The 18082-nt window shown below is 45.3% G+C and overlaps 1 protein-coding gene across 4 annotated transcripts in view; it reads right to left on the reverse strand.

Moving 5' to 3' along the window:
* Nucleotides 1–9040, reverse strand: part of SLC8A3 (solute carrier family 8 (sodium/calcium exchanger), member 3) — a 101506-nt gene extending 92466 nt beyond the window's left edge. For all 4 annotated transcript variants that reach the window (XM_014941835.1, XM_014941833.1, XM_014941834.1 and 1 more), the window contains exon 1: nucleotides 7234–9040. In XM_014941835.1, coding sequence (XP_014797321.1) covers nucleotides 7234–8999 — 1766 coding nt within the window. In that variant the 5' untranslated portion in view covers nucleotides 9000–9040. The remainder of the gene's footprint in view (nucleotides 1–7233) is intronic.
* Nucleotides 9041–18082: the final 9042 nt, after the last annotated feature.

Raw genomic sequence — 18082 nt, forward strand, 5'->3', positions numbered from 1 at the left:
ACAACGATGCTGTAAGTAACATTCCCACTGTGGGTTAAAAAAACAAGCCAGCACATACTTGGAGTGATAGATGGTCTATCAAAGCCTCGCTGCCAGCATCTCTTCTTATCCCCTGAAGCTGCATCATTCAAACTGTGGGAAACAAACAAACACAACCTGTGCCTCTGCAAACCCATGTGTAAAGGGTACGATGTTCAAGCCACTCATTTGCAAAGGTGCTCCACACAATAATGCATGAGTCAGTATGAGCAAAAGAGGCAAAGCTCATCCAAGCCACGGTAGACTTGTTTTATCTTGAATCAGTTGTGGTCTTTGCCATTTGGCAGGGTGAATTTCCCTGCATTTGCTCTAAACTAGCAGTATCATTGCCCTCTTTGATACCTTCCAGAGCATCCCTTCCAAGGGCCTCCTACTTCAGGAACCCATGAGGTTCCCAGGGGTTTCTCTACTAGAGCATGCACCAGCTCTGAAGAGCCAACCTCTACCACACATACCTCTTTTCAGCTGGGGTTCCAAGCCTTCCCTGTTTAATGCTGTCACGTAAACTCATACAGCCTCCTTTGATGAGCAAGAAGTCACAGCCTCCGACATAGGATATTGTTTGCCCTTCTTCATGGACAGATGGCAAGTATGTCCCCCCAGGCACCTGCCAACATGACTATCTGGGAAGGTAAAGGTCAGCGGGGGGCTCCTCTTCTTCCCAGGATGGTTCCATGGTCTCACATTACTGCAGGCTGATTTTACATACGCTCCAGGAACAGTCCCCTGACGCCTTACACTAATCCCCTGCAGGTCACACCACCTAGACTTCACAGCAGGACTACAGCAGAAACCCAGAGCGTGTGTGTGCCTTTATGGGTAAAGGACTTCAGTTATATTAGAAACTTGTACTGTTAAAAACACTAACGTGAGAATTTCACAGCAAGAAGCAAATATGACAGCCTTTCAACACTGGCAACATAGCGGGGGAAAGTATTTTTTAACAGGACAGCTGGAGGACAGCTGCTACTGTTTTTCCTTAATATGAATTAAAATAGGAATCAAAAACTTCTAATTTATGTGAAGGCGTAGGAAAAGAAAGCCAGAAGGAGCTTGCCCACTGATGGAAACCACCTTGAGAAGGGTTTGGAGGATTCAATCTCAAGAAGGCTCTACTGGAAAGGAAGCGTGTCCTGAGAGAGGGAAAGCATCAGCCTCACACAACAAATTCTCATTGCCTCGAGTCCCACTAATTAGTCTTAATTTTTTGAGCGCTGTTCTTATCAGGTCCCCGAGCCTTAGGATCAGCACATGGTCTATGAAAGCTATTGAACAAGAATTCAGACTAGATTACCAAAATAATTTTGTTATGACCTTGGCCATTAATTGGAGTCATCACAGCTGATAGAGATAAACCAAGGCCTGCAGATGCAGTACACCTCCATGGCATGTGACCAAAATTTGATTTAGGAAAGCGAGCACCAAAACCTGCAGTTACTGTTGGCAGCTTAGGGGAATAGTGAGATATTGCAGCTACTGCCTATACCTGTACCAATCTGAATTGTGATAGCTGGGGAGAGGTCAGTGAATCTGCATAAGTGCACCGCAGTCCTGAGTAACAGGAAATTACAAGTTCAATGTACACAGACCAGCAGTTCAGGGAGATCAGTTTTATTTCTGTCTCTGATCTGCTGGGTAACCCAGAGGGAAGAGAAGTCACTTTCTGTGCATTTCCCCCACCACCACCACCTACAAAATGCAAATAACATCCTTCAATATCCTTTGCAAAGTGCTACAAGATCTACTCACAAAACACCAAGCAAAAGAGCTAAGCATCATTAATAGCATTCCCCTCAAAATGCCACAACCATGACTGTGTAGGTGATCAAATTAAAAAATTAAGCTGACAGTTCTCCTCAAGCACTGAATGGCAATAGGGAAGGACAGTTAATTACACCAAACCTCAGTATGACGTCCTTCAAACAGACAACTGCCATTCACCTTTCTCCACTGTCACCTTCCCCACATCTGCTGGGGGAAGCTAACAGTCACCACAGCAGGACTACAAGCAAGGAGTTAGGGACCAAGTATCTCTGCACCCAAGCATGGGTGAACAGGAGAGGAAGGGATACTGACCTTCCCACCAAACACACACTGGGGGCACAACATCCAAGAGTGAGGCCGGCGGCAGCAGCAGCACATGGTGGGCTGGCTGGGGCAATTTTTAACCACCAGCTCTGGGGCACAGCACCAACCTGAGCTTGACCCAGAAAGGACCTCCTCTGGCACAGCTCTGGCCTTCACCTACATTCATACACACACAATCCATGAGCCACCCTGCCAGAACATGCCTGAAGCCCCCAGTAGGAAAAAATGCACGTGGCTTTCTACTGCTTGGTGTTGTAGCATCACTTTGGAGGACCAGCCCCACTGAGCTAAGCATGCACTCATAGACAGCCCAAGACTCATGGTGACCCCGTGGAGCAGAATGGGGGCTTCTCTGGGGAGAAGCAGGCAAGGAGAGGCAACATGCAACTTCCAGACAACTTCCTGCCCAAATCCTAAAGGCAAAAAATATTCTCACTGCTTATTGAGGCAGGGTTAACGAGTTTGTCTTCAGCAGTCTCTGTACGAATGGAGGAGACAGCCCGTCAGTTAATGAGAGTTCTGCCTAACACGCACATAGATAAGTGACTGTAGGTTTTCCACTCAAGTTCATCTATGCTGACTCTGCAAAGAGGTTTTGCAGGCCACTTAATACCCCTTTAACACCATGGTATCCTCAGCATCCAGTTCCTTCCTGAGCCACAGGCAATACTGTGGGAACTACGGACTCAGGGCAGATGGCTGCGCCTCTAGTAGCCTTCAGGTCCTGCAAGTAACTGAGCAACCAGCCACAAAGTAGGTCTCTTGGTCTAACCCTTAACTCAGTATAGCTACTGCAAGTTTCACAGCCCCAGCACAACTTCTCACTTTACCTTCTAGCCGGCATATCAATTAGCTACTGGTAACTTGTGAATCTTCCTAAACTTTCTAAAGCAAGACCTAGACAAGTTTCTGTATTAATTTAAACAGTTTTAAACAGAGAAAATTTAAATTAAATTTAATGACTTGCTGGGACTTCCCTTTATTATGCAAAAAGAAAATCCTTTAAAGCCCAATTCACTTCTTGCTGCTGGCTCTTAATGATTTCTTTATTGCTTGGACATGATAAAGCAGCTGGGTCAATCGTTCTTCTACATTTTCATGGCTCCAAGAACCTAACATTTATTTCCATACAAAATCATTTAACAGAGAAGTGTTCAGTCATCTTGAAAAAAAAAATCCACACCAGCAAATTCCACCCTCCCCATACCCAAAAAGAACCCCACCAAGACAAACCACTAAATTTTGGGCTTGATTCCTTGAGAGTTTCCTTCTAGCCAACAAGAGAACTAGAATTCTGCTTCGGTTCCTTAGGTTGTTTCTGACCCTCACTGGATCACAAGTTGGGAAATAACAAATGTATTGAAAAAGAGGCAGCATAATCAAGTATTTGGGACCAGATCAATTTCTTTCTCAACAGACAACAGCAATATTACATGGCTAGATTTATAACTATCCAACACCCATACGCATCCATACACACACGCACACATTTCATGACAACGTATTTCACTAATAATAGCTTTGTTTCAAGTCTTCTCATCTCAGCCTGCTCTCTCTTGTGCTCCCACCCAAACGTGAGTAAGGAAACTTTGACCGTGTTAGTCTAGAAAGAATCACAGAAGCAGTAAGCAAGAGCCGGTGACAGGATCCTTTTCCCTCTCGTTCCGTAATTTGCATCAACTCATCTCTTTTTAGTCCCACATACTTTAGGGAAAGCCTCTTAAAAATAACCTTGAGATAGTTTAGTGTATCTTGTTATATTTAAGTGAAGACCCCTTCTCCATTTAGTTTTAAAGCAAAGTACTTATCCTTGGCCCTAGGGATTTGGTAGATGACAGTGCAGCTCCTATAGCTTAATCTCTAGGATGCTGTGTAATCCAGTGCCCCTCAAATTAATCTAGCCATTGCTATGCTTACCAACTACTTACAGATGGCCTGCAGAACACGAGCTGAAGTTTGTTTAATCTGTGTGTCAGAGAGTGAGCTGAGAGCGTGAACTGAAGCTTCTACTCTCTGATTTACACTGATCAGTGCTTCTTTGTGGCTGCAGTTCTGCAGATCCTGAGCACACACACACAGCCACGGAAAAGCATAGCACTGTCTTCTGCGTTTGCAAGATGCTGTTAATTCATTGGCTTCCTCCACGAGTCAAAAATTTCTTCAAAGTGACTCCACGAGGAGAATGACAAGGCTAAAGCAGTGAGGGAGGCAGGACTCCATCTCGTGTTTGTGAAAAAGCATGAGCAGCTCGTACACCAGTGTGGAAACCAGAGCCCAAGCTTCACCTTTCCTAAGCGAGAGCCTAATGATTAGGCTGAAGTGGGGAGCACATAACTTCTCACTGCTTTCTGACACCATCTTTGACAATGTCTATCAACCATCTCAATCTTCCTGCTTTCCCCTCTGTTCTGCACTGGGCTTTAGTGGACCTTCAGTCCCCCCTTCCAGCACACAGGGGACATCACTACCTCATGGTGGGTTCCCCTCAGTGGCAAGGCATTTAAGAGGCAGGGCCTGAAACATTCAGCCAGGCAACCCTGTGGCTCTGTTGGTGACCCAGTGTCTTCATACAGTCCTACACCAAGCAATACCATGGCTAGTCACTCCTACACCGACCTCTAAGTCAGCAGAGCTGTCCCAAACACCCTATCCACCCATCTACCCCAACTAGCTTGGCTGACCAAAACTAGATGGTGCTTGTTGGAATAGTAATATTATGCATCTGAACTTCAAATTCAGACCTGAATTACCTTGTTTGTCTGCAGCCTAAATACTTGCTCAATTCTTTCCTCTGTATTGAGATTTAGAAAGCAAAAAAAGGAAGAGATTAAACCAACCCATTATTGCTTCCAGGTTCCTGCAGCTGCTTCCACCCACACCTCAGAGAAGAGCTGGCAAAGTAAAGCAGCTGACCTGTGTTCACTGAATTTAAAGCCAAGGGCTGACTACTGAAAACTGCCTTCACATGTTTCCAGCCCAAAACTATTCCCAGAAGACCTGGAGATTTAAAATTAAACTCAGGAGTGAATAAAGGCAGCCTGCTGGCTGACATGATCTCCCTCCTTGTTAGGCTTATTAGTTTGATTAAGTGCTATGTTGAGCCAGCCATATTAATTCTAGCTTCAAAAGAAATTAATCTCTGCTAGCCACGTGGTCTCTGTAGCCACTGTGGCTAGCAGGCTTTGTTCCCAGCAGTCTTCTGATTCAGAACTGAAAGCCACATTAATGCATTAGGTGTGGGCACAGCTTTAAGTACACCACAAAGGTCTCTTCTGTGCTCTAGGGCATCTTCTCTGGGTCACAAACCAGCGTTAAGCAACCTACACATACTTGTTTTCTGGACTACCTTCATTTTCATTAGTCTCTCCCTCAAGGATGCATATGGTTCTGCTGAACGTGATTTATTTTAACCCAAGTGAAGCAACTACATGGGTATGCTCTGACCTTCTGTCATGCTCTTCAAAAACAAAAAGAAGTCTTCCATCAGCTGGAAGATGAAAGAAAGGGAGTGTTTTGAGTAAAATGGCTCATGGGCTTTTTCTCTACCCTGTACCCCAAATCTGCTGGCCTTTCACTGATGGGTGTTTTTCAAGCAAGAAGTGTCTCTTTTCTTCACAACCTGGCTGAAGCAAGGTAGTACCCATTATATTTCAGGTAGTCTACTCACAGGAGACTATAACCACACGGCTGACGTTCTTCTTCACTTTCTCTCCAGAAATCAGCTTGTGGCTCAATTAAGGAGACTAACCTGCACGGCCCATCTCCCTGACAAGGCCAGATGAGGACAGCTGATCCTTTTCCATCTCTGATAGTGGCTGAACCCAGCCAACCAGGAGCTTCTCTTCCTTTGATAGGGAAGAACACATAATCAAGCATCAGGACTGTGGATATTAGCTGGATTAAATGGTTTAGTGGGCCAAAGCAGAAGGTGCTATTGAATTAGGGCATCCCTACTGCACAGCATTTAATATATTAACATCCTTTTGGGTACTGTATTGGGAAGCTTGGTACAAAGATTTCCTTTCTCTGATGACAGTTGCAAGTCTGCACAATTCTTCCTTTGATGGCTCAAGTGATTAGGTGTTAACAAGAGGAACCTAGGCACTTAACACTAGGGAGTTTTAGCACCAGGTTCACACCCCCCTCCCTCTCCCTACTCAGCTGAGGGATTTTTCTCATTCCCCACTAATGTTAACAGCAGGTACTTAAAGCAATTAGACATTATCGCCTCTCTGGTCTTTATTACTTCCTAGCTTCGTATCAGCTGCTTTGTACACAATAAAAGAGCTGAATTAACAGGACTGGTACAGACTATTTTGCTTCCCTTCTTTCTTCTGTATGAAAACAGTGGGTCATGGAGCCACATGGACAGGCTGTGAGCTACAGTGCTTTAAACCATTATTGCCAATTGCCGTGGTATTTTACAAGGGGAAAAACCACAGGTAGTAAAAGAACAGACATAGGGAGATCATAGAGAATGTGACGCGGGGAATGTGGGTAGGCCATGGGGACAAAGAAGCTGGAAGGATTTCCCAAGTCCAGCAGAACATCCTGCAGCTGTGCCTACGCTGTGAATTAGCTGCCACACGGCTCTGCAAGTTGCACAGGCAGCCCAGGGACAGAGGTATGATGTGTTGCTCCTGTGAAAATAAAGCCCCACATCTACTGAGCAGTTCTTGCTTGCCTGGGAATAACTGCTGTAAAATTTTAATCTAGGGATAGCATTTATGTTTGGTGTTCAAAAAGAGGCTTTCCCGAATTTGCTCAGCCAGGTAAAAGCTTGCCCTTTTTCTTCTCTTTCTACCTTAACTCTCCATTAACCCTTAGGTTTAGTGCAGGACATCAGAGAATGATGTATTTCCCTTCCCACCACCCCACCTCTGCAGTATTTCTGAGCCTCACTTTGTCATTCTCAAGAGGGAAGGGAAAGAGCTTTGAGCTCTTAAATCCTGCTGTCGGTTCTTGCCTGAAAGAGGTAAGTAGGGAAACCAAAGGAAAGCTGAAGAAAGGAGCCTGTCCCTTGTCAGCATTCACCTGTAATGGAGCCAAAATGTGGGGTTAAACACCAAAATTAGACCCAGGAAGAGAAATGAATTGGGTACTTACACAGTTTCATCATTCTTGAACTCCAACTCTCCATAAGTGTCTTCGAAGTCTTCTCCACCTCCTTTCGCTGTCCCTTCTACTGTCCTAAATGGCACTATGACTGTACCCCGAGCACCTGATGTCCTTAGGACTTTGACTTCCATCACACCAATGCTCTCGCTGACATGTATAACATCACACTCAAATGTGAAAATGCCAGCATGGTCATCATCCAGTATAGTCACTGTGGCCACACAAGGAGAAGCCAATATGGCCTTTGGATATGGGGAGTTACTGAGCTCTGGAGGTTCCTCAGTCTCCACCACACGGAGGTTACTGAGCCGCACAAAGAAATGCTCATCTTCCTCAAAGATGTCATCATCAATAATTCCCACTGAAAACTCCTTCTGGGTCTCCCCTGATTTCAAGACAACAGTCCCCTCTGTGAACTCATAGTCAGCACCAGCATTGGCAGAGCCATCCTCTGTTTTATAGTCCACATAGATGGTTTTGGACATGTCCCCTCCTTTCCGCACCACTGTCAGGAGAACAGCACCACAGTTCTCAAGACACTGGTAGGAGCATGGGTCAAAATAAATTTTGGAGATGAATTCCTCAGGTTCATCTGGCCGCACCTCATGCAAGCTGGTGCTCTTCTTGGCTTGCTCAGCTGCATGCTTCTTCAGAATATTGCCAGCTCCTGTCATCATTCTGGTAGCCTGAATGCGATAAAAGGCTCTGCTCTTTTGCTGATGAGACAAGGCATAGTAGTTAGCCATTTCTACCAGCTGATCCAAGTCCTTTTCTGGGTGCTTTTGCTTCAGGTCCTTAAGGATCCGGATCATCTCTTTGCGAGATTCATCAACCTCCTTCCCCTCCACAGTCACTAAGTTTCCATCCAGAAAGTGGGAGTTCATCATCTTGCCATCCATCTCAATTCCCTTAGGGTGATCACCTTCTGATTCTATGATAATGCCCCTGTGCTTGTCAGTACGGTACTTTTTGTGCATATACTTATAGAAAAGCAGACGTCGATCTGCTATCCAAGCCAGAAGGACACAAAGTGGAAAGAAGAAAAGTGTGAGCAGACCTTCCCAGACCTGAACCACACCTGGAGAGAAGACAGCAAGGATCATGTACAACCAGATGTAAGCAAAGATGCTCCATGCAGCTGTGACAAAGAAAACCCTCAGGTGTTTTATCTTTCTGGTTTCCCCATCAGGGATCACATAGACACAGATGGCAATGATGATAAACATATTGAAAGCAGCGCTGCCAACAATTGTAGACGGCCCTAGGTCTCCAGCTATGAATCCATGCCCACACACTTCTATCAGAGACAGAAGGATCTCAGGAGCAGAGGAGCCCAGAGCCATGAGGGTCAAGTTGGAAACAGTTTCATTCCAAATTCGAATGGTGGTCGTCGTGGTCTCTCCATTGGGTTTCTTAATTGTGATTTCTTTCTCTTGCGATGTAATGACCTCTATAGATGCCATGAAACGATCTGCAATGATGGAGACTCCAAGGAACATGTAGATCAGTGCTACAAAGTATACGATAACACGGGCAATTTTGTCCCCAAGGGATGGGTTTTCTGGGTACCATATTGGCAGGATAACACCTTCCTTGCAGTCAAAAGATCCTGAACACGAGCTGTTTTGTACTGAACTGGTTGAGTCTCCCGTCAGGCCAGCATCCACCTGCAAACCATGCAAAAACAGCACAAAAGTAACCAGCCCAAAATGGAGGAAGGCCGAGGTGACAGGCTGCAAGCTTAACCACGCCATACACAAGATGCAACTTCCACTGTGTAGATCCAAAAAGGCCGAGAACCTGAAACAAACAAAACAGAGAGGGGGGAGGGAAGCATGAGAGAAAAGGAAGATGCAACATTTACCCAAACGCACTTCAGTATCTCACCACTGAAGGGTACTGGTAGAGATGCAGGGGTTGTCTCTCTGTCACTTTGAAGAAGGTATTTAGCAGGGACTCTAACAAACTGCAGCATTTGCATGCCCAGCAGATGAAGACCAATGGCTAGAAAAGTAACTCAGAGGAAAAGCGTATGTAAATAATGGCCCGTTCTTGACCTACAACATGTGTAATAGGAGCACTGAGTGCTCAGCTGCCACTCACCTAATGATGCCATAGTGTTCACCAGCACATAGCATTTCAACTCAGCATGGGAAACCAACCAAAATGCTCCCCTGTCTCACCACCCAGGGGATAAGACAAGCCAAGGAATCACTAGCAATACAAGAAGCACTATTTAAGGCCAGTGAGCAACCTCCAAATGAAATGCATTTGTTGGACATAATTCAGTTACGAATTATGAATTACCTTGGTGGCCAAACCACCCCCAGAGACAGTGCCTCCTAAAAGGCTGCAGGGTCTCCAGAAGGGTCCTAGGGCTCCCCTAACCTTCTGAGGCACAAGGCCTCCACGTTAGGAGGTAACTAAGTCAGCCCAGAAATAGGGCAAAGGACTCGTGTTCTTGGCAAAGCACCAAAGGCCATTTCTCACTAGCCTTTCCATTGCGATCTGGAGGATCACATTTTACTTCAATAATCCCACTTTTAAATGGTCACAGAACCCTACAGAATCACCATAGTTAGAAAAAGCTGTGCTCATGCACCCAGAGGATACAGGAAAACAGATGTACCCACCAACATTCCCTCTGCATCCCTAAGAAATTGATTTATTTCCAAATACCCCCTAATACAAAAGTAATCTCTAACCTACATACCAGGCAAAACCAAAGGAGCTGATCCACATGTCACACATTTGGCATATTGCTGCCCAATGACGCCTTCTATTACTTATGGACTACATCGCTCGAGGGCTTGCACCACTTAAAATTAGATTCTGAACGCTTCACATTGCCATGGACCACACTATACTCCTTCCTTTGTATCATGCCTCTGGAAGAATTTGATCTCAGGCTTAGCTGACAAATCACGTTTGTGAGTCCAGACACAGCCAAGTATCTCACAGGAAACATCAAACTTAATAGCAGCATTATCTACAGCACTTGGAAGGTTCAAGAGCCTTAACTCCCACTAAGTTTCATTGAGGTTTCTACTGCCAAATCAGTAGGGCTGGGATTAATTTCCCTTACTGTAGCTCTCTAAATCTTGGGCAGTAAGTTAAATTAAATCACTTAGGCTTCCTTTGTAGTTAGAGGAAAGAGACAGTCACTTCCAGGGGACAATCCTTCCTGTCCCACCTCTGTTCTGACCAAAAGATGTACTTAAGACACACATCTTTAGAAGGGATTTTGTCCTTTTCCATCTCTCTCCATGGTCTCAAGAGGGTGCCCTGACAGCCCGTTTAGAGCAGATGCCCAACCTTCAGATGGCAGCAGTTAGAAGGTATGAACTGACCCCTACCTAAGGATTTCAGAAAGTCCCTCCCCTCTCCCTTGCTCTGTAAATATTACAGGAAACATTTTAATGTTATCAGCATTAACAAATGCATCTTGAATGGCCATTTTATCATCGTGTTGTGTCGCTCGCTTCTTTTCAAAAGCAGGTGCAATCTTCCTGATATCAACAAAAACGTTTTCAACTTTCAGATAAAAATCTATTAAGACAAGCGAAACAGGAAGGAAAGCATGAACAAGGACTGCAAATGAACAAAACCGCTCCTGACAAAGCACAGCAGGGGGAGAGAATTGATTATGCAGTATCAGAATCACAAATCCATATCTGACACCCTTGATATGAAAAAACAATATACTTTTTCACGCTACCTGGACTAATTCAGAGGAGAGAGGTTCTCCCACATTAGCTTATTTATCTTCTCTCTCCAATGCCTACTTATCTGACTGTCTACCCTAGAGCCACTGCCTGACCAAGCCCCCAGGGATCAGGGGGACCTTGGGCACCCAGGGAGGGCTGTTAGCCAGCCCCAGCTTCAAAATCTCATTAAAACTCCTCACCGCCTGCATATCTCAGGGTCACAGGGAAGACTGAGCTACCCAGCACACACAGCTTGGGTTTGGTTTGACACTCCATTGTGTCTTCCCTCCCTCTCTGCATGGTATTTTATCAGATTTCTGGCTGCAGGATGTTGGGAAATCCCTGAGAAAGGGCCAGTGAACATGTGCAGAGGGACTGTGAGCAGCAAGCCCAGGATCTCTGGGCTCCAAGGTAGATGTGTGCACATGCACAGTAAGGATGACACGTTCCAGGTGCCTCTGACTCGAGGTGCACACAGAGAGCAACTGCACAAGCACAGCAGCTCCAAAAACACCCCAGGCACATCAGATCGTCCTTCTCCGTACTGCAATTGCTGGCAGGTATCCACCAACCTCTTGACACTTCCAGCTCCCAGCTCCTACTTAACTGTACAGCAGCCAGTAGGTGCTGTGTCTTCCAAGATCAGCCATGTAGAAACGGCTGACAGAAAGGCAGGAATAATTTCAAAAACATCTACGTGACTCAAGAACCTAAATTTGGTTTCAAAAATGACTTAAGAGTCTAAGTATCACTTAAATTCAGAGCCTTGTCTAGGAATAGTACAATGACTAAACTGCCCTCTGAAATAAATCACTGCTACCCACCAACCTCCCTCTCTGTGGGACAACCAGATTCTGTAATTAACACTATCTGTCTACCTTCTGCAACGCCAAGGTGGTTTCTATTGCTAGCCATTCCTTAACACACACCAGGACCTTGCCAGTCCTTCTTAAATTTTTAATTTTACTTTAAGCAGAGGACAATTTTGTTATTATTCCTCAAACTAATCGTATATTATTTCAAAAACAACCTCTACCAGCATAGCCTCTCCTTATGTGTTAGGACCTCCGAACTCAGGCTGTGGGTTGTAGACTAAAATCTCAGAATTTGCTAATACTTTTCTTCACTGGTTTTCACTCGCTTTGACAAACATTTTAATGTTAAGCAGAGGTCACAATCATTTTCTAAAATGATACAATGACCCGATCCTGCAATTCTTTGACACAGATAAAACTCCCCAGTGGGATCAACAGGAACTTTGCCCACAGACGCACCATCTAATAAGATCTTAATATGCGTTCATTAACATGAAAAGCATTAACCTAACTAATCTGAAAAACACAGTGAAGCATTCTTACTGTCATCCCCCACTTGGGAACTGGTGCAAAAGTGCTTTATGACATAGAATAAAACTATTAAATTTTAAAACTGCTGTTAATAAAACATTGGGGTAACAGTTTTAACAGTCAGATGACAGAGGACAGAAGAGTTAAAACTCACTCTGCAGCAAGGTTGCTTATACAAGGTGCAAGTCTGCCCTCAGATGTATCTTCTAAATTCAGTCCAGAAATCATTGGAGGGGACCTAGGTAGCTCTGGCCTGCCCAGAGTGAAGTAGACATGTCCCCTACCCCTCCCCTAAGCAGCAGTAAGGATCTCAGCAGGGCTAACAGTGACAAGAGGCACCCTTTAGCATGAGTCCTGCTCTTAGGACTGAGCCTCCAGGCGGGCTTGCAGCACAGTCCTGAGTCACTGCTAGTCACCCAGAAGGCATTACAGTGTCACTCCTCCAATGCCAGTGCGACAAAACACATCCACATCTGGCACAGAGAGGTGTCATTCCAGAAACGTCACTGCCCTGGCCCTGTGGGATGCAAACAGGAGGCTGCAGCAACAGGGGAAGTCAGTTGGCTTTGGGTGATCTTTGGCTTTATACCATGAGGATCATAATTTCCACTACCTCTTTGCTACCAGACATCATTTTCTCCTACACGTCTCTGCCCTGCTATTGCTATCACACTGAATGCATGCAAATAAGGGCAGTGGTACTGAGTGAAGTGTCCCCTATCTGGTAGGGTAAGTTCAAAACTTACAATCAATGCAAAAGAGAGACAAACAGCTGAAAGCATCCATGCAACAGAATGAGCTAGTGTTCAATAGCAAGGCTCAGGGAAGATGCATAACAGTTATTTTAGCAGGGGGAACTCCTTCTTCTACAAGAGTTGACAATGGCCACATGATCCATAAATCCATAAATAGAACCCATAAATAAGATCAGTTCTTGAAATACTTCTGGAGGCAGTCCAGAAAGTAGCATGGACCACGCTTGTCACAATTAAGCCTGCAATAGAAAATGATATTTTGACAACTATCAAGCTTCTTACATCTCTTACATACTCTTAGCTGCGTTTCAGAAGAGTGATGGGTTGTCTACCGTGGACCTATAGTGAGGCAGAAAGCTGGGAAGGCTATACTTATCCTTTATAATCTATCTTTTTGTATACAGCTGCTCACATGACTCTAAAGGCAAGGATATTTGCAAAAGGAAGCATTCACAACAAGAAGTAAAATCAAGAGGCAGCATAACACAGTGATGGCTGCTAACATATAACCAAGGTCCCAAGATCACTGCTCAGTAGATGCAGAACCAAAGGCAAACCTCTTAGTCCTTATTAATTTCTTATTTTGGCAAAATTCCCCTTAAACCATCATAAAAACCTTTGGATTTGACCTGCAAATAAGATTAGGTTGCCTGCCACCCCCCTCTCCTTCCCCTCTCCCTCCCACTCCCCAAATAAATCAGACACATGGAGTACATCTGTGGCCATATCTCCTCTCTCCCCTGACTCTAGCCTGGCCAGGAAAGGCTGCTGATTAGATCCGAGTGTGGGGTGAGCCCCACTCATGTGTGGGCACTGCCCAGGGGCCAGACAGAGACATCTCCACATCAAGGGTTTTGTCTACTCAGCAAACATCTGTCCCAGAACAGAGCGGATACAGCGCTGCTATTAGTGTCGTCTTAGAGCCCCCGCTCCGAAGCTGGAGGAGACAGAAACGAGGTTCAGCTTAATAACAGGGCCCCACATTCCTCAGCTCCAAGACACATAAAAGCCTTTTGATTGAGCGCATGGGTTTTTTTGATAAGCATCAGCAGAAATTGAAATTATAGCCTTTCTGCCAAAGAACACAAATAACTGAGTTTTAACAGAAGAGGTATTATACCTAATTCACGCTCCTCCCTCCCCCAGAATAAAAGCATAACAAAACATTTAATACCAAACAAAGCATATTTTTCAACCGTCTCCATTCAAAGACTATTGAGCCCTTTGCTCATCACTACAAGAGTACTCAGGGAGCAAGCTAAGATTTACCTGCGAGCCAAAAGCCTGAGCAGTGTAATTAGATCCATTTTGTCAGACAAAGCAAATTTTCAAGAACAGACCTGTCCTTAAATCATCACACTGATGGCACGTGCCTATCCAATAGGAGCACAGCCACGGACCCCAAGCTGACTTTACACAGGTTATTGCAGAGCAATAGGCAGTTTAGCTCCCTACTACTGCACCAGCCAGGGTTTATGAGGAAAAAAGCCAAGTAACTCATGATTAGGCCATAACAGATCCCCACAGTTCAGCTCCATGGAAGAGTTATGGCGGGGACCTGTAGGTGCTTGTTGCTTTGCACTTCACAGTAAACATGCCAAAACCCAGAATTAGCGGCCTCCAGAGTCACCCCCTCAGTGTGTGTCAAAAGCAGCCTTTTATTTCTCTCAAGATCATGCAAAAAGCTACCATAAAAAACCCAGCTCTCGTAGCAAGTCTTTTAATATTTGCAAGCTCTACTAATTTGAGTAGTTCCTACCATTCTTGCATGGTACACGACTGTTAATTGACACAATGGCTCAAGTCTACTAATTCCTTATAGAAATGCTGCAGTGAGGGGATGCGGTTATATTCGGTGATCTCAAAGGCTGACCCAAAAAGAGCACAAGTCTAAAAGCAACCTCCCAACACTCAACTTGCCCTGGGGAACTGGTCCATGATGGTTTTTCTGCATTTCAGTATCCATGATGCTCCTGAAGAAGCAGTGCCATAAATAGCCGACCCATAAAGGTGCCCATACTTTATTGTCCCCTTCCAACACCGCACCGGCTGCACTTGACTGGCCGGGTGTTTTACATCCTCACTCTCACCCCAGCTGAAGAATATTTGCACGGGGTAGATGAATATATATGGATACAGGAGCTGCAGTTTACACTCTGTGCACAGAAGCAAAGGAGGAGGAGACAGACGCTGAAGGAAACACCGCCACGCTCCTGAGAGCTGTCCTTATTTATGGTGTGGGCTAGTGGAGCCTCCTTGGGAGCCATGGCATGCTTGCTTTTCCATTCCTCATACATGTCCGTATGTCTCAGATTCCTCAGGCTAAGGCACAGCGAGTGTTGCCCTTATCATTTTTTTCCCTTAGAACTGTAGCCTTTTTTACATTCAGAAAACAAACCCTGGTATTTAGGCTGACATATAGATTAGTAGCGGCCACCCTCCTGCTTAAAAGGCATATTATCTGCTCTGGTATAGATGGCTCTTTTCCTTTTCATTAATAATACACAATCTCACTGTTGTTTTTCTGTTTTGCAGTACTTTTGAGTGGCCAGTTCACACAGGAGATACAAGGGACCTCCAGAGGCCATCTGGTCCAAACTGCCCTGCTCAAGCAGGGCCAAAAAGAGCCAGTTGCCCAGAACCGTCTCCAGTTGGCTTCTGAATATTGAAAGGATATTCAAGGATGAAGGATGGAGTCTCCACAGCCTCTCTGGGCAACCTGTGCCACTTACCCTCACAGTAAAAAAGTGCAGGTGTGGAGTCCAAACCTGCTCATGACAACCACATCCAGTGTTGGTGTTCTCAGAGCAGTTGGTACAAACTGCACTGGGAGCTCACTGTAGTGCTTCGGTGGCAACCACACGCACATTTGGGAAAGTCACTGTCCTGACCTTTCAGAAGTCACTGGAAAGCCTCTCTTGCACGCTTAGGGGCAGATCTTCAAACATCAGTCTTTTTATTGTGTTTAGAGGTATTTCTAAATATAATTTAAGCCTTTTGGTGCTTGAATCCCATTGCATGTCTGAAAACGCCATTCATCACAGTCAGAACAGCCCCAAATTGAGAGGGCAGGTACTTTCAAGCACCTTCTTCAGGCCCTTGATTTTATTCCTATGATGTGAAAGGGCCCAGTGAAGAGGTTGAAAGTCCTTCCTTTGAGGTTTAGAAGGCTGAGGGAAATAAAGCAGTGGAGTTAGTGGGTCATCCCCTGTTCCACAGACTGCAGCTGATGGGGACAACCCGGAGCAGCCACCCAACAACGCGAGGGGTTGCAGTAGGCGCGGACTCCTCTGCTGCAGCCTCCAAGGCATGGGTTTTCATCACTCTCTCTCTTGCTGGTTTATAAAGAGCAGCCAAGACCATTTGGGGAGCGGGGCAGGGAAGGGGAAAAAAAAATATTCCAGCAGTGTGAGGAAAACTTCTTGTCAGTAAAAGACATTTTATGTACTGCCCGTGGCAGCACACAGGGTGTGTTATTTACTGCTCCTGCTTCACGGACATATTATACTGCTGGTTCAGGTGCCACCATCAGAGTGCAACTTATCACCTAGTGACTCACAGCATCCTAGAGGAAAGATGACAGCAGAAACTCATGACATTTCTTTAGCGCTCTGGTGACAGGTCTGCAACAGCAACAATTAAAGACCCTAGGATTTCTTGTCAACAGTGCATTTGTGCTGCAGAGCCAGTAGTTATTTGTGCACAGAGGCAGGCTAAGTGGTAAATAAGAGGGGGAAAAGTGTTGCAGTCATATCTCACCCTCTTTAGATCTAGAATTAGTTAAGAAAAAGACAAGTTTTCTGACAGAAAATACTCATTTGAGGCAAACAAAACAAACCATGTGATGTGTGGGATTGGATACACCAAGTAGCCAGGCAGAGAGCCCCTTCCCCTGCCAGCTCATGGGCTCCTGGAGCAGCCACCAGCCAGCCACGCTGGGTGCTAACCCCAGCAGCTGGGGCACACGCTGCTCTGATCCTCCAGAAACGGGCCTGTTTCTTTCTTAACTTCTCCTCCAAGGAAAAAGAAAACTTCTGATTTTTTTTTTTTTTGGTCCGAATACAGCAAAAAATAAGTTTTTACCAAAAATGCCACATCACGCACAACAGAAATCATGAGTCCTTCACAAGTCTATCCCAACGGGCCCACTCCTGGCTTGGTGAGAAAGAAAATATTTTAAAAATGAGAAGGAGAAGTACCAACAGGGCACTGGGAAACTGGGCAGAAAACAGGGAGGGGAGAGGAGGAGGAGAAGGCTGTGCTTCAGAAATTATCTTCAGCGCTGCAGCAGAGAACAAGTGGCTTGTCATTTGTCATGTTAAACTGAAGACTTCTACGCTCCTCTGCGCGACGGGCAGAGAAAGGGAGTAGACAGGAAAGGCTCTCGCTTAGCCCAATTAGCACAGGTTTCACAGAATTAGTCAGACCAGAGCCAGAAGAGTTGTCTGGTCCATGCCTCAGGGGCTGCCACTGCATTGTTCCCCTTGTGAATGTTATTTCCTACCACTTTGTCCAGCCGAGTTTTAAATTACCCAAGTGACGGCATTTCCACAACTTCCCATAGAGACTCTGCCACGATGTAATTTATCTCAGAGGTTTTAGCCGTCTTCCTTATATTTAGGATGAAATTAAGAAAATTTATGCTGCTAGTTCTCATTATCCTGTCCTTGGAGCACTCTCAGCCATTCTCCTCCCCGCCTGAGATTTACATGCTTCAGATACTTGTAAATAGCTGTTCTCCTCCACTGTTATTCTTTGGCCAAAGCACACAAATTTATTTTAATCTTTATAAATTAGCCCAGGCTGCCCTTTAATCATTTATCTTGATCTCCTCTTGGTTCTCCCATCTTCAAGGCGGTCAGAAGCAGCTGGGTATCTGCGAGCAACATACCACAGTGCCTGTTCCTGTCAAAACCAGTAGCAGATCTGCTCTTCTTGGAGCATTCAAGCCAAGCCTGGGCAGCAGCGAAGTCTCACCCCTCAGCTCTGCCATACAACAGGTTTTCATGAGGTACTGGACTGCTGCAAA

The sequence above is a fragment of the Calidris pugnax genome, unplaced genomic scaffold (assembly GCF_001431845.1).
Source record: "Calidris pugnax isolate Ruff unplaced genomic scaffold, ASM143184v1 scaffold56, whole genome shotgun sequence".
In the NCBI taxonomy this organism is placed as follows: Eukaryota; Metazoa; Chordata; class Aves; order Charadriiformes; family Scolopacidae; genus Calidris; species Calidris pugnax.